Source organism: Camelus ferus, chromosome 1 (assembly GCF_009834535.1).
Source record: "Camelus ferus isolate YT-003-E chromosome 1, BCGSAC_Cfer_1.0, whole genome shotgun sequence".
NCBI lineage: Eukaryota > Metazoa > Chordata > Mammalia > Artiodactyla > Camelidae > Camelus > Camelus ferus.
This window is the reverse complement of record NC_045696.1, coordinates 95,317,804-95,344,208: the sequence shown is the minus strand read 5'-3', so window position 1 is coordinate 95,344,208 and position 26,405 is coordinate 95,317,804. Positions and strand designations below refer to the sequence as shown.

Here is a 26,405-nt window from a genome sequence, read left to right as displayed (position 1 = left end):
TTGCTAGTATGTGCTGTGAATGAAACTTTAAATTTGGAATCAAAAGACCTGATTTTGGGTTCTGATTCTGTCATTTAAGTAGCTTAGGAGGCTTTGGTGAGTCAGTCACTTAAGCATGCAAACCTCAATTTATTTGCTCACAAATGGGCAAGATAATATAACCATCTCTTAGACTTGTGAGGAACAAATGGCAAAATTCAGATGAAAGTAAATTGTATGCCAATATATAAATTATCATTTGCTCTTGTTGAATAATAATAGAATGTATGAGTTCTGGGGGAAAAGTAAATTTTTCTGTGTGGCTTCTCCAGTAGAAACTTTTTATTAAGGATCCAGATGAACACCTTGCAGATTTTATGTATAAATCAAAAAGAAATATAGCATGAGGCAACTTCTCAAGAAGTTAATCTCTTCAAGGGATTATTAATCTCTTATTAATGAAGGAGCATAGTTTGTAGTTTTATCCAAAATAAAGTGGTTTACTAGAAGATTAAAGCATTATTTAAGTCTTTTTTCCCCCATTAACCTCAATACACAGGTTTTACTTGAATTTAAATAAAGTGCTAGGTTTTAGTTATATGTAAAGAAAATAATTTGACTAATCTTCATGCAAAGTTTTTCCTTATCCTTTGGATACACACACACACACACATGCATGCACACAAACATACATAGCTATCTACACACCCATACATATATTAATTTTTATTTCATATTTTATCTATACTATTAAGAATTTATTTTATCATATTTGTAGTGATTGAATAGTTACATAATTATTTTTTCATCTTTTTGCAAAATAATTTTACTATATATATTATTATTATAAATTAGAAGTAAGGAGCCTAAATATCACTGTCTCTCAAGTACTTATTTTCTGTGTGTGTGTGTGTGAATGTGTATGTTCGTGCATTTATATATGTGTATTTGACATTTAAATGATAGGAAGATATGGGAAGTTTTAAGATTGCTACATGATTGTTCTTTGAATTTATTCAGCGTATTCCTTCAGATATACTGGGGGGAATTTTTTTACAGACTAAGTAGCTTTTGCATGCAGACTTGGAGTGAACTGTTGCCTCTACAGGAACTGTTGAACAGGAACAGGAACACTGTTGAACAAGTCTGAGGCATGATGGTAGGATGATACGATGAATAGTATCTTAGAGTGACGTGGAGGGGCATGCCTGGTTTCTGATTTAATATAATATTTGAAAAGTGAATAAAACAGAATTTTGCATAACATTTTGCAGGTATGTCAGTTTTCTAAAGTAGTTAATAGAATATAATCAAGAAGCATGTCTCCAAATCTCAAACAAGTAATCTTTTCAGGGCAGATATTTGGGGAGATTATTGGGTAGAAATTCAGTAAGCAGTCTCTGGTGGCAGTAGTGGTTTAGCTTTAGTAGATTATGATTGCCAAAATTTAATGAGCTTAAGGACAGCCTAGGAAATTTACTCAAAATGTAAAACACTGGTCTTTATCCTTAGTAGGTCTAGGGTAGGTGGGTAGGTCTCAGGAAAATGTATTTTTAACAGTCACTCATAGGTGACTGATTCAGGTAGTCCAAGAATCTTTCTGGATCTTCAACGTCCCAGGACAAAAAGTGTTGCTGTTAAAAATCTGCTGACAGTCATTGGCATTTATTAGCCAGCTACTGACGCATTGTGATTTGCAAGCTGGTCATTGCTTTTTAAGTGTCTATGATGCTGATGAAAACACATAGAACTTTAATCACTGTCTCATTAGAAGGGTGTAGTCGGCTCTTCAGATTTCCTCATGTGTTACAGCTTTTCTGGAATGCGCAGAACCTTATGGGCGATTAAAATAATTGAGAAAGGGGTGCTCTTTTTCTATTTAGCAAAGGAACCAAACCTCAAGCTGCCATGTTAGTTTGTTCATAGCATGTTCAGTACGTATACTCGTTTCTGGAAAGTTCAAAATCCTCAGAATAGAATCCTGTTCTTATTTATGCTCTGACAGCCTGGTGAAATTGCATTGTGCAAAAGAGAGTAAAGGCACTGGAAATGCCAACATTTTGCCAACCAGCCATCTTAAGTCTTTGAGCAAATAGTTTCAGGTTCTTCTTTATTCTGTGAACTGTTATTTAATAACTGAGAGAGAGTCTGAGGAGGGCAAAGTGAGGGGAGACTGTTTCATTTCCTAACAGGACATATGTCCAGTGGCAAAATTATATAAGTGTATACCTATCTTGGTTCTCTCGACTGGAAGTGCATGCCACTGGAGGGGAACGCTCCACTCTGGGTCAGAAATGACTGCAGGAGGAGCCCAGCCTCAGGAGAAATTACCACACAGGGAAATGTGTTTGGGCCTCTGTGAGTTCACTGGAGTTCTATTGTGCCTTAGCTAGTTTGATAACGCCTTGCATTATTTATAGCACTTGTCAGAAACCATTTCCTTGAGTCAATTAGTGTCTAAAAAAGGAGGGGGGAAGCAGGATATTTTCTGACATTTGTAGAAATAATGTGTAAAAAAAGCATTCGCTTTATCAGATGACATTGTGCTGTCAGAGATTTTCCAAATATAATGTGCCCTGCAGACTCTGTTAACTACACATTTTGTTTTTACTAATAAGGAAAGAATAGTAAGCTACATATTATCCATTTTGATACTCCGTCAACCCAAACATTTATTCAAACTTCCAGCCCCTGTTCTTTGGCAGACAATTAAAAAATATAAATATTGCAATTGTTTTAGCAATGAAATGGTTAATTTTGCAATAACAGGGTTGAACAACTGATTTTACAAATGTTTCCATTGATTAACTGCCATGTAAGTGCTAACAGTTGAAAATATTTTGCAAAATATAAAGGCAAGTCTTTAAGTTCTGTTTATATAGGAAAAAATACACATACCTTTCGCCTGCTCCTACAATAGAAATTTATAATCTAGACTTAAGCATAGTAATTTTTTTTAGGTCTAGCATAGATTTAATAAATGTAGAAAAGCATGTTATTAATTATTGGTAGCTGTACGTATTGGTAAACATTTTCCTGGAAGAAGTTTGCTGTTCTAGTTCAAAGTTATTGTATGCATATACTTTATGTTCTAAGTATCTGTATTATTCATACCACTCAAATGTAAGCATAGTTTGGTACATATATTTGCAGCATTGTTTAAAAGAATGAAAAGTTGACCTTAATGTAGGTAACCACTAGTAAAGAAATGGACATATAATAGAGTAATATGTAGCTGTCAAAAAGTATTTATGTCGATATATTTCAATTGATAAAGGTCATTAACATATACTGTAGAAAACAAGCCTCAGGATAATGTGCTGCATATGTATGTTTCCATCACTTCTGTAAAAATGATAAACTTTGTATGTCTGTGTATGTGTAGATGTGTGTAAGAGTATGAGAATGCATAGAAAAAGGACTAGACATACCATTCTAATAATCGTGGTTACCCTTGGGGGTAGAGGGGGTCTGATGTGGCAGTAGAGGGATGGGGAATTCTCAGTAAAACCCTTCTGTATGGTTTAAATTTATTTCAGTGACAATGCATTCATTTAGCAATGTTTAAAACCAAAAAAAAAAAAAAAAATGGAGTTAATGTACATGATTCATATAAATTACTTGCTAGAGATTTCTGTTCATCATTAAAACTTACATTTTACTATCTCTTCCATTATTATTTAGTAGTATGCATCTCTGTATATGTAATAGCTTAATAATTTATACCCACACTTCTCAATCACAAAAGAAGGCAAAACTATAGTTAAGAGTGCAAATTCTTAATTCTTTGCCCGGTAGAATATAGATGATTGTAATCACTGGAGATACGGAAGTCTGGGTGTAGAGGGAGGACAACTCCAAATTTAAATGAATAATATTTCGTTCAACTTACAATTTGCTCCTGAGGCATTTCTAATCCAAGAATCCTTTATTTTCGCTGTCTGGTCACACCACATGGTAGGTTTTTGCTTTGTTTTATTTTATGTCTCTTTCTGAATGTGAGCTCCAAGGGACATGTACTTTCGTGTATGTCTGCAAAGGTTCCTGTGAATGAATGACTCAGAGATTTTATATCTGCATTGTCCTCTGACGCACGTGTAATGAGATTTCCTTTCTTAAGTATGTTAGAAATGTGAGGAAATAGAGCTGTGGCACAAAAGTATGGTAAACGATTTACGTACAGATATAAATTTAGATATCAGGGAGACAGAGTACCATTTTATCCAGAAAACCTAAGATGTTTTCAGACTTGCGGAATCTCTCGGTGTGCTTTTCTTCTTTATAAGTTAAGCCTTGTGATTAATAAATATCGAGGTAGGCACAAACAAAATACGCCTCCTTATTGCCACTATGGAGCTGCTTTTTGAAATTCCAGGCCTATGCAAGATGCATTCTGAAGCTCTGGGTTTTTATAGAGCAACTGCGATAATATTAGCATAATTTGTTGTTGTTCAGCGTCTGAGACCTAGTTTAATGTATAAGTTATGTGGAACGTTCCCTGAAAGATACGTAAGCTACATTGAAGTGGAAACACGAGTTATTAATGTGTGTCTTTGTTTTATAACATACCTTCCTTTTTTAAACCAGGGAAAAACAACTTAGTCTTGACTTACTATTAGGGAAAAAAATGATTCTTATTTGCATGTGAGCATATGTGAATTTGTGACTGTTTTTAAAAAGCTCAAGTTAAACTGAGTTTCTAATATTTTATTGTTATTAGGAATAAATTCAGTTGACATTGGTATGTTATTAAGAATATTTTTGAGATTACTTGTGAAAAAGGGTAATTTTTAAGGTCAAATATATAAAGCAAGAGAAATATCTCTAGGATTATAATGTCAAACTGTGACAACTTTGTGGCTTAAGTATTTGTAAAGTTTGCAATAAGAGATACACTTGTGAAGTGATGGGGACTTTTACTAATTAAATGGAAAGGAGGAAATGTTTATAGATTCTGTGTGTTCATTTAATTAGGATGCATTCAAGTAATACAATCCTGTGTTCATAATTGGTATCATTCATTATATTCTGAAGAATAATCATTTTAGATCTCTTTTATTTAACCAGAAACATAGATTTTTACATATTTTTCTCATGGTGGTTAATAATTAAGCAGTGTATCTTGGATAATCTTCAACAGAAATAAGCCAGTAAAATTTCCCAGGTTGAGGTTTCTGGGTGAGGCTTTAAGTCAGATATCTGGAAATTCAGGGTTTATCTATTAAGGTCAAGCTTTTTGTGTTCAGATATAGTTGATAATAATGAGGGCGATTGCCACATTAACATTTTAGAAATTCTGGAAGATTGACAGCTACGATTGTTTGGTCCTAATAAAGACATGCTTTACATTTTGGCCAGATTTTTAAAATTGTTTTTGTCATTTCTTCACATATTGATTTTATAATTTTGCTCCATTGAACCTACTCAAATGGAAGACAGAAATAGGTTAATTATGGAGAAGCTCTTAATGAACGCTGGTTGTGAGAATGATTTCTGCCTTGGAAGGAAATTTGGAACGGTGGGGCGAAGAGGTACGTGGGCAGCAAATTTCACCGGAGTGCAGAGTGCCATGGGATCGTTCCTCAATTCTCTCATCAGCCAACTTCATACTTATTTTTGAGTTGTGAAATTATGTTATTAGGGAAGCATTGATGAATTTGCAACCATTCCTCAAGCAACTAATCTCATATATAAAAATGTTTTAGGCGCAAGTACCAGCAACCTCAGTTAAGAACTAGGTGATACTGTTCAGAAGGTATAAAGATTGAAAATTAAAACTAAGATTTTGGCCCGGAGTTACCATGCCAAATAAAATATAACTCATTTAAGTAAACTTTAGAATCAAAGTCCACAATCATGGCATTGCCCTGGGAATAAAAATATCACAATGTATTACGTTCCATTTAGCATTCACAGTTTTGTCCTGCTAATTTTACACTGGTAGACTGTGATTGGGTTAATGTACCATTCTTCCTAAAAATTGCTAGAATGGTGAGATTTGATTTTTGTACCTTTTAGCTCTTTGAGCACATACCAGTATTGTTAATTTTGTTGTGGTGTTACTAACTGTAATAGTTAGTTACTAATTATTATTTTGAAATATTAAATGATATGGACAGATCAGAAATGACTACCTAAGGCTAACCAGATAACTTCTTTGTGTAATACATAGAGTAAATAAACACTAACTAGGATTAGTATTTTCTCTTGAAGGATGACAAAACAGCACCCATGGTGTTACTATATTTCTCATGGAATAGAGGGAAATGTTAAAAGACTGCCTGTTTGAATATCATCAGAAAAAAATGCAAATTTTCCCTTTTGCCAGAATTGAAGACTGTCAGGAATTCACAGATAATTATTAACATGTTTTAAATTTGCAAAGCCACATGCAACTGTTTCAAATTACTCTGCAGATAAAAAGAAAAAAAAATCTTCCCTCAACTTTACAGTTAAGGAGGTATATAAATATGATTCCACGTTAACTTTTTTGCCTTATGCTCTGTTTCCAGTGAGTGGCGTTTGATGCTGGTTTCATTCAGTTATAAAAGTGACATCATCAGTGTATTAAACTGTGCATCTATTTCCCGGGCATTGTAGCTTGTAGAAAATGCTTGTAACTAGGATTCAGATACACTAAGAGAGCTGCCTGCTGTCATGGAACTTTTATTTTTAGGGGAAAGGTGGATAGATGATGAGCAGATAGTGAAATAGGCGCATAATATGATGCCAGATACTAACACGTGCTGTGAAGAAGAGTAAGAGGGTAAGAGGCTGGCAAGTCTGGGCTAGTGGTGAGAGGAGCAGAAGGTTTGGATACTTTTTGATAGTGGGCGGGAAGAACTTCAAGGAAGATAACTTTGCAGTTGGGACTGGATGAAGGCCTGTGTGGGTACACAGCTAGAGGCCATGTATATAGAATGCAGCAAGCTGTTGTCGTATTGATCTTCTAGTGATCTTAATTAAGCCTTTTCATTTTTAAAATTTTGCCTGATACGGGAGTCAATTGTAAATTCACTTTTTAATCACCGTGTAGAGGCTTCATGTTTCATTTTGTCTTAAACATAACTACCTAAGGGACAATAATCATTTTCTAATTTGACTGCAGTTCAGTTAGTTGCTTTCAGAATTCTAATCTTTAGCAATAGTGCGTCACCTGCCTGACACTCCTTCAGTCCTTCCAGTAAGAGACCACTTGATGATTAGGAAATCAGACCTCTCAGAATTTTAAAGGAATGCTCTGACAGATCTTATATGACTTGTTTGAGTTGGTAAACACAGTCTTACTTTCCTTGCTAGCAGCTTGTCACCGTTACCCAGTGCAAAGTGTCAGGCCGGCGGGCCATGTTGCCTGTCACTGTGCCATTCCAGAGGATGTGTGGTTGAAAGTTATCTTTTTTCTCAGCAGTATTTCTAAAACTTCAGAAATCTGCATATCTCCTTCAGGGCTTTTTACCCATATATTTACTTAGTCTTACTCTTTAAATTCTTTTGGTTGTACTTTAACCTCTTCCTAATCTATGGTAGCCATGTAATCACAGGCTTGATGAGCTCGTTTTAGCATTCTGATGAACCTATTAAAATTATGTTGTTTCTGCATCACTTAAAATCACCATGGGTGCTACCAGCAGTGTGCTTACCCCTTGCTGAGAAACACCGATCTCAGCTTTTTGTTATATGGCAATGAATACTGCTGAAGACGGCATTAACCCATTCAGAGCACAGGTTTCCCATGTAGTGAATAACGCGGTTACTCTGTTTATTGCTTCAGTAGAGAAGTGGCTGTACGGCCCCCAGAAACGCTTAGTTAGTCATTTGTTTGCTGAAAGTCTCTGTTAATATTTGGGACCAGCCTTGGGCAAACCTGTGCTGCGAGCTAGCTTAGTTTGCTAAAGTGATGTGTTGCTAATTGTGGGCTCGTCCACACCAGTGAGCCAAGGGGAGAAGTTACGATTTTGGACGAGGGGCCACTTTTTGTGAGCTCCAAACATACACGGGTAAATCAGCCAGCTCTTCCAGTTAGATTGAAACTGCTTTAGTAAGAAAAAAGAAAAAAAAAAGCTTAAATAATTACTAAGTTAACTTCCTCAATGTGTAACCTATTTCAAAATCAAAGCTTCTGAAAAAAGTCCCCTAAATTCCCAGCTAACTAACTACTCCGGGATATAATAGAACCAATCTGCCTATATTTGGTACAGAAGAACTGAAACCATTGGTAAACCTATGTGACTAAGAAAGTTAACATTGCTTGTAAAGGCCATCTGGTCCTCCAGAAAAGAATTTTAAGGTTATACCTTGTGTCTGTTTATCCTTTTTTTGCAGTATGTATGCAGCCCTTAAAAGGATTTTGATAGGACTGCCATCCCCTGTCAGTTCAATGCTTTTATATATATATATATATAAATTGCTGAAGAGTAATTATTTGTAATTCCCCATTTTTTTTTAACTTTATCCCTTTTTTTTTGGTTTCTTTTCCTTTATGGTTACATTTTTTTCCTTTCTATTTCCCTCCTCGTATCTTAAAGTAGAAAATATGTGTGATTTCTGATATCAATCAAGGGGAAATTGGTCTTGGTTCTTGAGGCAGAATATGTTTGTAGAACATGTCACATACTGTGAGGAACTCTATAGCTTGGCATTTGGAATTTGATCAGTAGGTAAAAGAGGGCTTGTTGTTAATGCAGGTTTTTAAAGTTTTAATTCATACTGGAAAACAATTAAATCCCCCAATCGTTTTTTGTTTTGTTTTTATTCAGGGAGGTTTATTATAATATGTTGAAATATAGGTCAAAAACTTACCTCAGAAGCAGTTTAACTATTAGTAAATATCTTTACAGCAGAAATACTTCCTTCAGTAATTACTTACAAACAACACGTATTTTTAGGGCAGGTATGTTTGCAAGGATTCCTACAATCTGGAAATCACCCATACGCTTTTAAACATTGTCTCTATCTATAGAGCAAAAATCCATTGCTAGTTGAAGTATTGATCTAAATCCTATAAAAATCTTTATTATCAAAGCACTCAGTTATGAAGAGTTCTAGTCTTCTCTGAAATTCTTCTGTTTGAATAAAGAGAAAGATTGCAAGACAATATTCTACATCAGCAATTTAGTCAAATCAGTTTTTAGGATAAAATCTGAGTTTGTTTCCCGCAGTGCCCAATATCAGGGGCTGGAACACACATTACCAGGTGCAGCTAGACTAATATTTCATAAAGGTCAGTGTCCATTCTGATTGCTTACTTGTCCATGCATGATTAATTATAAATATTTTGATGATTGTCCTTGTGGAAATATATTTTATTATAGTATTTTCAACCTATAAATACATATCGATAATTCTTTCAATAATACTTTTTGAAATAAATAGAATTTCTCTGCTATAGAAAGTAAAAATATCAGAACACCCATTTGCAAGCATTTTAGTAATTAAAATATATTTTGTACTCGTGTAGGACTAAGCCTGTAACATGGCAGAAAGGAAGAATAATCAACCTTGGAAATTAATTTTGTAGCTGTACTTAGACATAACCACCAAGCAATGAAGATGTTTCTAATGGTACCATTATCTTTCCTCATATTGTTTGGATCCCATAGATCATGATGCAGTTTTCCTTGGGGTTGGTTACACTTTCTCATAAACATGTTTATTCCTAACAGGTTGAATAAAATCTATTCTTTTATTACACATTTTAAAAACATCTATTATGTTTCAGGGACTGGGTTCAAAAACAATGGTGATACACTGTTGTCATGGAGTTTATAACCTTGGGGGCAAAAGTACCAAGAGACACAAAATACTGAGAATACTCTGAGAGGGAATACTGTTAGGATAGCTGGCCCAGCCTGCTAGAGAAGGTGGTATTTGAATAGCAGTTTAAACAAGGAGACGCGATTGGCCAAGTTGCAGGGGTGAGGAAGTATGTGCCAAACCAAACAAAGGGTTAGCATGTAACAAGCCCCAGGAGCTCACAACAGTATGACATATGCCAAGGACCCTGGGCAGCTCCTCACAGCTCCTCTCTCCCAGGGAGGATAGAGGTGCAGCGCTGGGATAAACCAGAAGGATAAAATGTGTCAGTTCAAGACAAGGGCAGAGGGGCAAGAAAGAGGGAGTTAGTTGCACATGCTGTTAGAGGTCAAGTAATGACAAGGACTATGCAGAGTCTCTGAATTTGGCTTTCATGGGAGCATTGATGACTCTTGCTGAGGAGTGAAATAATAGTTGTGGAGGTCACACTGATACAGATTCAAAAGTGGATGGGAGAGGAAAAAACAGAAAAACAGCTCGTGTAGATGACTCTGCAGACAGTTGTTTGGGAACGACAGGTTAAGAGCATTAGGGCCAGGTACCTTATAGCTATGCAAGGTCCCCTTCTTCCTTTTGTGCCACCTCCTCCATTTTAAAGCTTCTTTAGCACTTTGAGGGCTAAGAGGAAGAACTGCAGGAATGGCAGGGTGTTCACGTATAGAGGGAGTTTAGAGGGAAAGAAGCCTTGAGAAGGAGCGAGTCAGGGTGGAAACTTAACCATGGGCAGGAGAAGGGAAGGCTCCTGGCAGACTGAAGAAAGATACAGAAAGATAGTTTGAAGGTGGGTGGCAGGGAGGTGACAGAAGTTTCATGCCGAGGGTCACTGTTTTTACTATGAACTATTCGTGGCATATAAGGTCACCCACTGTTGATGGTGAGAGGAACGTGGAGGAGGAGGGACATGAGAGTGATGAAGTTTTAGAAAAGCTGGAATGTGAGAGGGAGCTGTCCAGGGCCAGGGGGAGGAGTGCTTGATAGTGGGAGGGCCTGAGTGACCCTGGAATACAGTAATTTATGGAGGCAGTGATGGGTGTGTGTTTTCAAGTGTGTGTTTGCTTGTGTTTAAATGGGGGTGTTCATGCATGTGTTTGTGTATTTTTGTGCCACGGAGTTAATTTCAGTTCAGATGTAATAATTGATCATTTAATTCACCAAAGTTTATGGAGTGCCATCTGTTTTCCATCCCTGTGCTAAGCACTAGGGTTACTAAGATAAGTAAGATTGTTTCTGTTCTTGGGAACATGTAGTCTAGTGGGTCAGATGTATCCACAAATAAAACACTGTAGAGGGGAGCAGAGGTAATTGAGAGGAGGCGGTGTAAATATATGGATGGGTGGGGATGGAGGAAGTAACATCTTGAAAGCTTCTTGGAGGAAGTGACATGTTAGCTGGCTTCTAAAGGAGGTAATGGTTGTAGGTGAGACGAAGATTCCAGAGAGAACAAAAGAGATGTTGAACACAGATATGGTACATACTCAAGACAGAAAGCAGTTGAGAAGTTTTGAGTGCAGAGCAAACGTTCAGGAGGACTGATTTAGCTTTGTTTTTAAGAGAACAAGGAGTTAGGACTAGAAAAATTTTTTAAAAACAGAAGTATTTCTTGAGCATCAGTATAAGGTTTTTTTTTTTTATCTTTCTCAAAAGTTGTGGTCTTACTACAATATTTTCTAAACCTGTTATCTGGTAGTTTTTTTAAAAAATTAATGTCAAGAATCAAAGTATTAATCCTAAAGTAAATTTTTAAAAATTCTGCTAGATATCCATGTTTTATATAGATGTGTATATAATGTGTATATGTATTCACATTTATATTCTGTATTCTAATTTCCAAATTATGATATGTGCCTCTTTGACCGTTTTTGGCCCTTGAAATGGCATCAAACACGATTTTATTATACTGTGTCATTGCCTCTTAAGAGTGTGAAACTTTTAGCGTTATTAAAGCCTTGTTTCCTTTGTTGGTAGCATTCAAAAGGCAAAACAATATGTATGCTTTTGTTTCTGTAACTACTAAGCATTTTCTGAAAGTTTTTCCATCCTGATTGAAAGAGAAAGTTGTTAAAAGCAAAAATGCCCTGCTGTGGCGAGCAGCCTTGTAGTGCCGAGTTAATAGATCATTAGCAATAGGGGATCCCCCGCCCCCCACCCCCGGCTTCGTTCGTACCTCTGAAGTGCACCACGCTGCCCAAATCAAATTGCTCACTTAATATTTAATGTTTCTGCGATGGAATCACTTTCTCCCCTGAGGTCGGCTTCAGATTTGCCAGACACACTGACAACACTGCACTCCTTATTTTCCCCACATGACCTCAGCTTCTGCTTAAAAAATGTTCGAATAAAGGATGCTTTTGTTCATATCTCGCCTGCCTGTGATATATTGACAAAGTGTCTGCCGGCTGAATGGAATAGTTTTACAGTATGAGTGCAGCTTTCAGTGGAGGGGCAGGACATGGGCTGTAGAAGGAAGTGAATTGGATAGGTCAGGAGAATGTACCATTTGTAAACACCCCTTTCCTTTTTTATTCACGTGTCAGGGCAGCAGGAGCAGGCTGTTCAGTGCCCGTCTCCGAGCAGAGCCGGAGGGAAGGCAGCTTGGAAGTCAGCTGCAATTTTTAAACCTTGAGTTTTATTTCCCGGTAATGATCTGCAAGTGCTCGGACTTGTTTGAGAAGCTGTTTTGAAACTAACATGGTTTAGTCCACTAACTGCATGTTGGGTAAATTCAAAACCCACATGCTCGTCCTCTTGCAGTGGAATAAGTCACATCTGATGGACATTTTCTGTGCTTATAGCATAGTAATGAACGTCTGACAGGCGCGACCTTTCATAAGACAACCCACACTATTGGCTTTCTGCCCAGAATATTGCTGCAACACTATCTGTGATTGGTTATCTCTCTCTATCATGCATTGCTTCACAAGGGGAAACGGCCCCTTTTTTAAATAAATCTACGATGGCTGGCTGCAGTATGCCTCACTGTAAGTATTGTGTGTGTGTGTGTGTGTGTGTGTGTGTGTGTGTGTGTGTGTGTGTGAGAGAGAGAGAGAGAGAGAGAGAGAGAGAGAGAGGGAGAGAGAGGGAGACGGAACGAGAGAGGCGGACTCGAATATTACTTAGTCTGGTAGCACATGGCAAGCTTGTGATTCTGTAGGACATCAGTGAAGAGCTACTTAGTAAATCTTAACCTATCTCTTTTCTCTACAGGTTGGTACTAAGAAGTGCCTTTCCTGACGTCTCTGCTGCTTGGAACCGCTTCTAGAGCAGTCTCTGCTTTTGCCTTGCTTGCTGCCAGCTAGACTGTGACGACAGCACATCCACCCTCCACCTCTAGCCCAGACACCCCCCATTTCTACTTGTAATCAAGAGAAAAGCTCTAAGTATCTGGCATTGCCCTAGGCTGCTTTAGTTTTAAAAAGAAAAGTTTGCTGAAAAAGTAAGATATCTTCTGCCAGGAAATCAAGGAGGAAAAAAAAATCATTTTCTCGATTTTGCTCTAAACTGCTGCATCTGTCTATGCCAAACTAATCAATACCGATTGCACCACCAAACTCCATTGCAAATTCAGCTGTGAGGAGATTCCCTTTCAGACAACTTTGCTGAAAGCAGCTTGGAAATTCGGTGTCAGAGGGTCTGCCACGTTTTCATGCTTGCACTTGGGCTCCAAATTGGCACTGGGAAGGGGTTACTCAGAGCACAAGGCTGATTCGAGGCCCTCCTTTTAAACGTTCATCTACTTATAATCCTAGTATTTCTCTAAAAACCAAAACCTCTTTGAATTAACAGTTTCATGCTGTGAATTTCTAGTGGGAGATCTTTTCCTTGATATCGACAACACAATTTTCCATGTACTTTTAAAGCAGGGAGTGGGGGAAAAGTATTTTGGAGGGGACATTTTCATCATCATTTTACAGTTTTAGCAGTTCAGTTTTTGTTTTTGTTTTTGTTTTTTTGGTTGTTAACTTTTTTGGGGGGGGTTAGGGTTTGTTGGTTTCACTGAAAATTTTAACTACCTGTAAAATCTAAACATGGCTGTTAGTGTCACACCAATTCGGGACACAAAATGGCTAACACTGGAAGTATGTAGAGAGTTCCAAAGGGGGACTTGCTCACGGCCAGACACGGAATGTAAATTTGCACATCCTTCGAAAAGCTGCCAAGTTGAAAATGGACGAGTAATCGCCTGCTTTGATTCATTGAAAGTGAGTAAATATTATATTATTTTAAGGATAAGCAATAATTGAATAAAGGGGATATGGATATACAGTCCACAGAGTTTGGAATTGTGGATTGCTTTGTTAATAGCTTTAGTTATATGGTGTGTTCTTATTGATGATGTTGGGGTGGGGGGCCTTATTGAGAAGCAATAGAACCAAGTCTGGCCAAACTTTGTTATGAATAACTTTATCAGTCCTTTGATGCTATGATTTTTTTTTTCCCCTAGAGCAGAAAGTGTCAGCGTACTTTTTACTTAGTAATGGCTAAGTCACTGTGTGTCTGTAGGAATAGTAAATGTAGATATGTGTGTGTGAGCGTATGCATAGATCATATACAAGGCCATGGCAATAGCTGAATGGGGATGATTTGTTTTTGCTTGTTTGTAAAGGTGCTGTATTGCTGTAAAAGAATACCGGACTTTAAGTCAGCTAAACATGCATAGACTCTTTATGTTAATATTTTGACATTATGGATTTCCTTTTTATTGCATGAGCATATTATTTTAAGGCCAGAAGCAATGCATTTTGTGGAAAATATAACTAGAAGTAAGGTTCAGAAGTGCTACTACAGTACCCTATCTGAAGCATAAACTTTGTTGAATGTGAGTTTTATAAATCAGTAGAAACCCTTAATACTATTATTAATTGGATTTTTCAAAAGTTTTTAAAATCCTAATGTTAAGTAACTTAGCAGTTTATTTTCTGTTAGATCCTGATTATTGTTTTTATTGGTAACAGTCTCAGCTAGAAGTGTTAAAAGTTAGCTTTTGTGGGGACCATAATGCAACAGACTCACTTTAGAATATTTTGACACTCAGAAATGTCATTGGGTTCATATTTCAGCTATCAAGTTTGAAAAGTCAGACTTTTAAAAAGATAAGCATACATGTCTTTATTTTGACATGCAAGGTCAAGGCTAGAAATGTGAAGATTTCCTGGATACTCTCTGCCTACTTGGTTTAATTGAATTGCCTCTGAATATTAATGTGCTGGTTTAATTCACTCTTTGAACCTTTGAGAAGGGATCTCTATCATTTCTACACATCTGGAGAAGTGAAGGCCTCATGTAGATCCACCTTGTCTTTTGCAAAAAAAAAAAAATGCTTTAATATTTATTTAATACCATAGAGGTGAATTAACTGAAATAGGTAACATGTAAGTTAACTCATAACTCACCCCAATGTTATAAGTTAACTTAACTATTTCAGGTATTTGCTTCTTGGTCCAGTTTGCGCTGCTCACTTTGCTGAAGTTTTTACCAGAGACTCAAGGATATTATCTCCAAAGTAGTATATAAAAGAAGGTATTAACAACAACAAAGATATCTTATAATGTTATTCTTAATGTGATAGTTCTAAAGATCATTACACTAAAGTTATAAATTACCCCTGGACCTTTTTCTTTTTCTCCTTTGAAAGGTATTGATGAAGGGCACAGTGGTTGTACCTTGTGAAAGTGTAGTTCTAAATTTCTGCCAACTGAATTTAAGTGTAATTAGAGACCGGGACCCATAAAATGAGGGGCAAAGGGCTAATTACACTTGTCGGTAACCAGCTGTGTCCATAAGTAACCCTGTTTTGACCCAATTACTAGTAAATCCAGTTTTTAATCCTGTAGACAGTTGATGGTACACTCGTAGCTGCATGATGAAGGGCATTAAACTTGGCTGTGATATTGAGTGGTTTCGCAGAAGACCTGCCTCCATAGCATTTGGAAACATTGTGAAACATTAAAATTCAGTTGCTATTTTTCCATCTCAAAATATTTTTTTAGTTGCTGCTCAGTTGTGGCTACAGAACAGTCCCCCTTTGAGTAAAGCAGCACTATTGCTTAATGACATGCTGTGTGGTTAACGAGATTCAACTGCCACATCAAGGACTTTTTTTTAATAATAAATAATTTCAAGATTTTAAATTTACTTATGAAATGAACTTGTTATAGCAGCTTATCAATGCAAACGTTGTCCTTATTCTTTGTCTAAGAGAAACTGAAATTTAATTTACAGTGCCTAAAAAATGTGGTAAAACATTTTGATTTGAATAAGGAGGAAAAAATAAACATAAATTTACTTCTGGTGGAGTTTCATCCTCAGAGCCACAACTCGTTAAATGTTAGTGAAATAACTGTGTTAAGAATTAATTTAAAATTTTTTGAATGTGTAATTAAGTATTTGTATTTCAAAACCTGTGTTTCATATATATGTGTGTGTGTATGTCTGTAACTAGCATATGATGTGATTCTTGGCATAGTATTTAGAATCCTACCTTTTAGAGAGTAGTCTTCCTATGTTCAATTTTGTGGCTAAAATAGATCAAAAACATATTTTAAAACAGTTAAAGTAATCCTGTGACTCATTCCTGAAGTTCTGAAATTTGGGAGCATTATGAGGTTTCCGTGCCAGTAACCGCTAGATCATTTGTATTGTTTCAGAGAGTAAACAGAAGGAATTTAGAAAACTTGTAATATCCTGACTTCTTTAATAAAATGTGTTCTATGTATTGCTACAACCCATAGTCCAGCCTTTTGTGAGTTCTTGAGCCCTGAGATGGAGGTAGCCTGTGTAATCTACTATTTTTAGCAAGTTAGGAAAGCAAACCAAATACTCTCTGAGAGGACCCTGGGAAATGGCTGTACCCTTCAGCTGTGCTGTTTCAGACTTTGGCCAGGCTCCCAGGTGACTTAGGTTTATAGCAGACTTCTACACAGAAGAGGAGAATTCATTTCATTAAAAACAGAAGTCGAACAGTTCAAGAAAGTATTTATGTGAAAGAAATCAATTGGCATATTACTAAAGGGACTAGGAAGAAAATCAGCTGATAGTATTTTAGTTGCATATTGGTGATTTTAAAGTTTAAATAATTAACTTAGATGAATTTACTACATGAAAACATAGAGTCCTGTATCATAATAAATGTTGCTAACTAAAATGAGAATATATGATAATGAGGGGTATGGGTACAGATACGTATACTTATTAAGTATATTGGAAATAGAATGATAAAAGTAAGAAGGAACAAAAGTTGTAATAATGAGTGCTCGTTTGTAAATTAAATACTTTAAGGACTTAATTTTTCTCAATTTTGCTTTTATATTTGTGTTGATTTACAACAGTCTAAGAGTAAATTCATATTGAGAATTACATTGCTTACAAATGATAGACTTGAGTGTTTTAGCTACTTCAGAAATCCTGAACATTTGAAAAGGTGCTTTATTTAGTGCTGGAGAGGAGTTTTGTTTTTCGTATGGCTTGTGAAAGAGATACCAAAAGAGAAAAAATTTAAAAGAAAAATGTCAACACTATAAGCTACTGTTAGAATATTACATTTCAGAAATGATGATTCAAATAATAGTTTATGGCAAGTTAGCTAATTTCTTCAGTGGTAATCTAACTAAAATTTAGGTAGTTGATATAAGAGAAACCCTACAGAATGTATTTAAATGTGGTGCCAAGTTATTTATATTATCAAAAATAAGCTTTAACCATATGATCAACAAAAATAGTCTCTTGCTCACTGAATTCTTCTTTTTGAAATATCCATTTATTTTGGGGGTGCAGAGGGAGGGGGAATATAACCTTTATGTTTACTATCTATTTTCCAAAAATTTAGCAAAACTCTTTTACCCTTGAAAAGTTTAGTCCCATTCTCTTATCAAATTGGGCATTTCTGCTGAAGATAATTAATTGCTCATTTCCATTACATGTGTTTGTGTATATAGATAGCTTAGCTGATCGAAGTTACCAGACACATCGAAGACCAGATTCCAATGCAAAGTGGTGTGGAATGAAGGGCACAAATAAACACATTTAAACTCCCTGTGAAGACCTTGCAGAATATATGAAGTAGAGAAATCGGCTATTAGAAGACACACAAATATGTAAACACCCAGCTGAATGAGCAACTAGAAAACTCAAAGTTAGCAGTGCAAATAAACCAGTCTCCAGATGATTACACAGGGGTAGGGTGACATAACTGGACATAATAAAAAGGTCTCAAAGGTGTTTACAGTTAAAATTTAGCAGATCTTCCATTGTTAGTGCAGTTTATCAGTGTTGCAATTACCTGTGTTGCTGGTGCTCTAAGTCCCCAGTTTTTCCATCACATCTTTTAAACCAGTTTCACTGTTAATTCTGACAAAATGATACCCTGCAAATTTCAGGCTACGTATCTAGTTCTGAGTTAAAACTTAGATCTAGGAGGCTTCTAATTGGAATAACTTTTACCTAGAATTTTGTTGTTACTGTTTGTTTGTTTTGCTAGTGGCATGTCCCTTGTGATATTAAAACTTTGACAGAGTATTATATATACATGTAACTCTATAGGTACATTTTCAATATAACTTTCAGTGGCCTGTTGACACAAGACTCCCTCATTTCTCCTAATGACTTAGGAGATGAACTATCTGTAAGCATAACTTGTGTACCAGTGCGTATCATGTGAAAGTTCAAATTGTATTCTCTAAGCAGAAACTTTACACCTTTGTAAAGAGCACCCTGTGTTCTTTCTTTAATGCAGTTCTCAATAGCTGCAGCTGCTTTGGTAATACAGTTTTACTCATTTACCTATTTATATTCTTACAGTTTAGACTCTTTTTAGGATAACATTTTTTAAATAAAGATTTTAAAACTTTTGGACAAATTTCAAGCTGTGTTATGAATCATGATACCTAAGGCACTAATTGTAGAACTAGTTATTATTTTTTTTTCTTTAATAAGATTTTGGTACACCGCTTCTGTTTTTTCTTTTTCTCATAAAAACTTGCTTCAATTTGTGTGTGACAAACTAAAAACAATTTAAACCTAAAGCAATGTGGCACTTGTAATCAAGTTCAAACTTTAACTGCAACTTAGTCCTCTAAACGTACACAAAATTGTGATTCCACGAATAGCCTCAGAACAATTCCATGCACAAGGCTGTTGCTAACGGCTGTTTGTAACTTAAAAGAGCCTGTGCAGCACGGGGTAAATCTTGTATTCAGGAAGTGTATGACGTGCGCCCAGTTCACGCGAGAGGTGAGAAACTGAATGTTTCTCAGACTCAGCACAGACACCTAGGGACCTAGTTTGGGAGGCTTATCCTGTCATTTTCCTTGCCAAGGGTAAGTAGAGGATTTCAGCTATCAACGTCGCTAATCTGTTACCTTTCATGCTGAGCAGTGTCTCTGTCTTCCCACAGACTTAGACAAAGCTTCTTATTTTTTTTACAAAGAGATCCTATTGAGCAAATTTTGAGGGTTTTTTTTTTTTTTTTAACTTTAGCAGAAACACATTCTGTCGTGCTTGTAAAGAGGGGAGCAATTTCTATGTTAACAAGCCCCCAAATTATGACCGTCAGTGGAAGTGGATAACTACGTAGATGGTCTTTGATTTAGCACTGATGATAGTTATTAATACGCAGAAACTTCAGTAAAAGCAACTGGAAAGGCTTGTTAGAAATACTTAGTTGTTTGAAGTGTGGTGGATTGTTAGAATAGTGATTTCTTGGTGACTTTCACTATAAACAAGAGTAGTTCTAATGAGGACATCGTATTCTAATACTTATTTATAATAAACAACCTCAGAGGTTTTAATCTAATGCTATATTTCTTATACAAATAACATCAACTGAACATCACCTACAGCATTATTTATACTTTTGGCACCTTCTTGAAAGATTTTCACTTTGAGATAAAGTGAAATTTGATTTGTTAGAAGTAAAACTTTCTATATTAGCACTTGGGTTTTGAAAAATACTGATAGTTATAACCCCTTATACATTATTCTTTGACTGAAAGGCTGTATCCCGGACACCTCTGGGCCTCGGCCATCTCTGACCAGTATTCTTCTTCTTGTGTTATCTCTGAGTTCTTTCCAGCTTCTCGCTACCCAGCTTCAGAACTGTTGGTTCTGATCCCTCTTTGTATTCCTCTCTGGAGTCACACAGAAATGATTTAGACATTTTGTCTTTATGGAAGTACACTCAACATTGAGTAACAGAGATGCCTCCCCTCAGCATGTGGCATAAACAAATTAAGGGTTTATATTTCAGTTGCTGTCCAGGCCTATGTGATGACTTCACAATCGCTAGAACTTAGGCTTCTTCACTCTTAAGTCCTGAGAGCACATGGCTTCCCACCGTAGGTTTATTTAAAAATTGCAGGATGGCTACCGCGGTGCTAGCCATTATATCTGCATTCCAGAAAGCAGGAAGGGGCAAGGGCAAAAGAGACCACAGCCCAGCCCACTTAGGCTCCTTTTAGCAAAAGTCCTCTAAGCTTCACCCAGTGATTTATCCTGGTCTTTCACTGGCAACAAGGATAGCTGGAAACTATAGTCTTAACTGTTGCCCTGATTGAAACCAAGCCTCTGAGTAGTTTAGGTAGAGGTTGGGGAAATGGATATTCAAAAGGCAGTCACTGGGATGAGAGTTAGAGAGATTTCTTTCCCCCGCCAGAAAACTTCCAGAATCAAGTAACTCTCCCTGACAAGCATCTGGGAGTAGTTGAGGGGAGATCACTTCTGAAGAGAAACTTGTAGCTCCTTATCTTGGCAAACCTGTCATGAGTTCTGTCTTGGTTGACTAGAGTTGTCCTTTTTTTTTTTCCTTTCAAATCATGACATATTTCATCAATAAAAATCTAGCATATCACAAATGGATTTATTTTTACTTATATAGAAGAAGAAAATTGTTTGCTTCATTTTTTATTTTTCCTATTGCTAGTGCGTATTTATATATACAGTTAAATATTTATAACTGGAATATAACAGGAATGCATGTCATAAAAAAATAGGTCTCAGATGATTTTGACAAAAGAATCTGTAGTTACTCTGATGTCTTATTTCTGTTTCTTCTGCAAATACACTTTATTTCTATTTCCTTTGTATGAAGCAAAATAAAATGAGTTAAAATTACTCTATGCTGGTCAGTATTTTCAATGCTTTTAATTTTTTCATAGCATTTAGTCCTCACAAAAACTCTTTGATGAGTTACCGGTATTACTTCCATTCCTCAGATGGCCACACTGAAGTACAGAGAAGTTAAGTGATGTTCACAAAGTCACTTAGCCAGTAAAATGTGAGCTCCAAGCCTGGTAACCTGATTTCATGCCTGCCCTTTTAACCACTTGCCTTTAAAACAATGCTTCTTAATATACATATCCACATCCCAAGGATTCAGCAAAGAAAACACCTGAACAGCAGTGCTTAAGAATAAAAATTAATATTTAAGGCAGATTTGCAGCATAGGGCCTAAAACAGTAAATACTCAAAAGTATATTTTAAGTCAGCAGATGAATCAATGAGTGAACACAAAACAGCAGCAAGAATGCTAACAACTTTTAAAGATTATATATCTGTTTTAAATATATGGCAATGGAGGAAAAACATTTTAAATTAATCATGTTAAAATAAGCAGCCACTGTATAAACTATATAGTTATCCCCCAATGCATAAAAAAGCCATATTCCAAAGTTTTAATCCTTTGGAGAGCACTTTCCCACAGAAGCAGCGTGGTTAAGTCATTAGGCCGACCCTGGGAAGCCTGAGTAACCCATAGGATGCTTGAGTTACAGTCCAGTGTGAACAGTTCCCTGGAAACTGATTATTCATTAAGTCCAGGAGGCTTCCCAGAAGCATCATGAGTACCACCTTATCCGTACATCTTAAGTAATGCTAGTGTCATGGACCCCAGTTGCTTTTGTCACTGTTTCAATGGAAAAGATGTATGTCAGGTTTCAGTTTGCAGTTTGCAGCTTTAGAAATTCATCTTGGCCTAATGCAAAGGTGGTGGCCTTCCCCAAACTCCTGGACACTTTCTGCAAGCCAGTGTGAGAGGCTTGCTCACTCTCTGCTTGGGCTCGTCCTGTGCCATGGAGGGGCTGGCTTTCAATAGGTCAGTGGCTCAGAATCAATAGGGACTAATGGCAGGGTATAGAATGAGGGGCTGAGGTCCACAGCTTCCCCAGGGTGGGAAGACGTCTCTGTCAAGATGTCTTCTAAGTAACCTTTCTTTTTCCCTAAGGGCTCAACCTGCTTCCTTTTCAAATGTATAGCTTTTTGGTCCTGAGTCTGGTCCACTGTGGACCTTAATATTAATGAATAGCTTCTTCCCATGCTCTTTACTTTCTAAAGTTATCGAAAGTGTAGCTTTGTTTTGATACTGTTTCTTTCTAATTACTAGCAGAAATGGGGAAAGATAGGTGGATGATGGGAAATACCAAACTGAATTTTTTTTGTTTGCCTGTTTTCTGGCCATTTTATCACAGGCTTTAGTCAAGGGGTCAGCAGTAAAGAACCAGATGTGAGAAGGAAGACATTTAGGAGGTGATGGGGGTTGGGCATCCTACCATTCAAGGAGTATAACTTAAACATCTCCTAGGTCAAACTTTGGGAACGCAGATAGTAAAAACACAGCTGTCCGGGGCAGATAGCTTACCGGGAGATCAGTGCTGGGAGGCGGGGTGGAGTTCAGAGGGGGAACTTCCCAATAGCAACTGGAGGGTCATTGGAAGAGAAACTTGGTGAAGAGAGAAAAATGTCTCTGGTGGTTTATCTTTCCTTTTTCCCTCCCTTCCCTGTCACAACTACTAATTCTGAGACCACAAGTGGGAAGAGAAGAACTGGAGGGAATCCCCAATAAGAGTTCTCACCGCCACGGGCCGCTGGACAGGGGCGGCTCTGCCTGCACCACCACCTCTGGTCTGTTGGGACTTACCTGTATTTTAACTCTGGGTTGCAATTTTAGGCCCAGAAGGATTCTTCTGATGCTATCTCAGTTTATTCAACAATATTTATATTTTAATTTCTGTTAATGTTAGGTTGAAACTCACTGTTTATTGAGATCCAGCACTGTTTTCTCAAGACCCCATATGACTCCAGGCTTCTTATGTTAGAATTTATCTCTTGTATAAAATTCAGATTTACTGTGGAGGCTTCTGGTTTTCACAATCACTTAAATACTTAAGTCCAGGCTGTTCTCAAATAAGGCAAGAAGCATCTGCTGTTAATAGTTGACAGTAAATTACACAAAGTAAAACATGGAAAATTAAAGTTAGAAAAACTGGGAAGCTTTTCTATCATTTTCAATTTTCTGCACAAGCCCGGACATAATCAGTGTTTAGGATCTGCTTGTGACGGATAAATTACATCTGTAATTCATTCTTTTCCGTGTTACTGCATTCAGAGGATAATTTGCTTTCAGATATCTTTGCTCATCTAATATTCTGAAGTCGTTCATGGACTGAAAAATTTAAGTCTAGTAACATCTTCCAATCCCAGGAAGCTTTTAGAACTAAACAGTGTTAACTTACCAAATGGGCCAAGTTAAAAAAAAAAAAGGTTTCAGAGAAAAACAGAGCCAAATTTATCATGCCTGAAATAAGATTCCTCTTTGGAGACGACATTGCTTTTCATAAAACAATTCTCTTTTAAGGGAGGCAACCAAGAAATGAACCATGGAGAAATAAGTAACTAAAGAATTCATTATTTATATAAAGAATCCTGTTAAGAAAGATCTGTGCCGTGAATGAACTATCTTTCTTCACATTATCTCTTATCTCTTCATGGCTAAGTGGAAACTAATAAAATCTAAATCTAGCCATGAGAAAAAAATTATCATCATGATTTTATTTATTTAATTTTTTTCACTATTATGAAATATTACTGCCAGATACTGCCTTCTCTGAGTCATAGCACAGTGATAAATTGAAAACAAATGTACATTTTAAAAAAACCCAATATATTTAAAAAAAAAACCCTCAAAAACAAACTCATCTTAAACTCAGATAAACTAAAGAGTCATATCAACATTGAAGAAGAGTCATCTTTGTTGCAAATTTTTGCATGGTAGACTGCTTAAGTAGGTCCCCAGCAAATCTTTAACCTATGATTAACATATAGTAGCTTAACGTGTAACATATACTGGGTTAGATGTCCATAGTGAGAAATGCAAAAATATTATTACTATTTTTTAGAGTCTTTATTAGCTACTCTTGGCTTCTGTGTTTCCTACTAAGAATGAATAATGCTGGAAGAGAGATTTTTCACCAGAAACACATATTTTTGTATTGAAGGTTTAGGAATTGAAAGAAATTGCAGACCAAAGTATTTGCCACTTCTGCCTCTCAGTTAAGGGAAAATAACCCATTCTCTCCCCTCCCGCCTTTTCATCATTAATTACCTGCTATGTACCAGACACTGCAATAGGTGATTCTGCTTCAAGGGTCACACACAGAGCCTTTTTAGAGGCTTGATAGGCTAGTGGTAACTGTAAGCTTTCAAGCTTCTGAGAAGTACAATGAAGATAAAAATGATCATAGAATAATAAAACATTGTTTTAACTCTTCTATTCTTTAGTATTAAAATATCCCAGTAGGACACAAATTTTGCCCACGTAAAATGTAGGTAGACATTAAATGTCCTCATATGTGTCTGAAGGTTTATTGTGAAAAACACTGGAAGCCGTTAACGTAGTCAGCATGAGAGAGCAGATGAATCTCAGCTCTGGTTATGCTGCTGCTAGAGAAGCTGTGCTTGTATTAGTAGAACGGGTTTATGTGGTGAGAGATTTGTACCAGATCCATTATCATATTCCATAATTCAGCAAGATAAACCTAACTCAGATTGGTGTTCAGGTACCACGTGTAGAAATGGTTAATTTTCCTCCCCTCATTCGATCATCATCTATTATATAAAATGACAAGGCTCAGAATGATGAAGTAACCTGTGTGGGTTTCAACATTCAGGAGCAGTCGAACCGGGGTTCAGCACAGGCAGCCTGTCTTCAGAACCTGGGATTTCAGCCTTCACTCTTGAGTTTAAGACAACTATGCTTCTAAAAGCATGATCACTCACACTTTTTCTTATTTCAGAAAACCGTCCCTGTATTATCACTAATCAGATTTTTAAATTTAAAATGGAAATTTTTACTAAGTTTTTAACTAGAAGTTTGATAAGATAGAGAGTCTAAACTTTAGGTCAGGAAGAATTTTGAAAGTCATGCCAGAATGGAAACAGTATAGAAAATCAGAAGAATAGGCTGTTCTGGGAAAAAAACAAATGAGAGTTTTCAGAATTCCAAGACAAAGCTTGGAAGTGAAGTACAGGGCACCAGATAAGGAGGTTTTCATTTCATAATTATCTTTATGATTTTTTTTGCATAAAATAGAATATCCTTTCTTATTCAAGGATGTAGTATAACTGATATTTTTCTAATACATAGAAACTATGAGACATTATTTTGTAAGTAGCTGAGAGTTCCTTCTTCATATTTCATGAATTTTACTGGGCATTTATAGTAATATTGGAAACAAAAAACTGTGTCTGAATCTTTCTAAGTCTTTGTAAGTTGTACTGTAAGAACTTAAAATCTAGATTAAACCATTCACCCACCTCATTGACAGTGATTCACATGTCTTCGTATTATATGTCACACTTAGGCATTTTTGATAACTGTTAATACTATATTTTAAACATTAGCTGGGAATAAAATTTTAGTAATTAATTTAATTCCTTGTATATTTGTATAGTACTTACTATATTAATAATGCTGGAAGCATGCCAAGTCTAACATAATGGGTCAGCATTGGTATAGAAGTCAAACTTATTTTGTGTTCAAAACCAAATTGATCACAGGGAAAAGTGAGCGGTATTCCTTGCCTTTTGATTTCATTTCGTTTGGCATTTTTTTCATTTGGTTTGCTTTATAGTTTTACTTTTTTTTCTTTTTTCTTTTTGTGTTTTTTGAGTGTCTAGATTGACCTTTATGCTCTTCTTCTTCGGATGAAGTTTACAATAAACACTATTTTAAAGCAAATAATATTGATGCCAGGAGTAATGAGAATGTGGCCACTGATGGTTTTCACTTAGTCTCAATGCTACCCTGGAATTTTTAATTGAAGTAGCATCTGCAGAATAATTGCAAAAAGCCCTATGCAAAAATTTATAAGTAAAAAAAGTGTTCAGGGGAGAGTAGGACCTGGTTAAGAGCCAAAACCGTGAATGCAGTTGGGTCTGGATTTGATTCTGTCAGTCACTTCCTGGTGACTTTGTGCCAATCACTTCTCCTCCCCAAGTCTCAGTTTCCTCCTCTATGAAATGGGACTGATGATACCTGCTTTGAAGGTTTGTGAGGATTCAGTGAAATCATTTACATAATATACATCACTCCATGCAATATCTCGCCCAATGTAAACATTCCATGCCTAGTAGCTGGTCCTGGTGTTGTCTGAATGCTGGAGTTCAGTCTCAGTTATCTTCTCCTTATGAGAACTTTCCTTGTGTCAGAAGAAATGTCACATTGATTTGCTTATTGTACTACAGGTGTTTATCCATTATTTGATTAGAAAATTTAAAAAAGACTTACATGGAATGTGTATAAACGTGCATTATCACGTACTAACTTACTCACCTGTTATCAAGAGAAA

At 36.4% G+C, this 26,405-nt stretch overlaps 1 protein-coding gene across 20 annotated transcripts in view; it reads left to right on the top strand.

The window, feature by feature from the left end:
• The window catches only part of MBNL1 (muscleblind like splicing regulator 1), a 190,429-nt gene that overhangs the window by 38,654 nt on the left and 125,370 nt on the right, over positions 1 to 26,405 (top strand). For 15 of the 20 annotated variants that reach the window (XR_004322349.1, XR_004322348.1, XM_032486057.1 and 12 more), the window contains exon 2: positions 12,997 to 13,991. The exons of 4 other annotated variants lie outside the window; for them this stretch is intronic. Coding sequence is in view for 14 of the 16 variants with exons in the window: in XM_032486057.1 (XP_032341948.1) it covers positions 13,818 to 13,991 (174 nt within the window). In the remaining 2 variants the exon portion in view is untranslated. Of the gene's footprint in view, positions 1 to 12,236; positions 12,771 to 12,996; positions 13,992 to 26,405 lie in introns of those variants that run through there. One more of the 20 variants, XM_032486053.1, reaches the window with a different exon arrangement.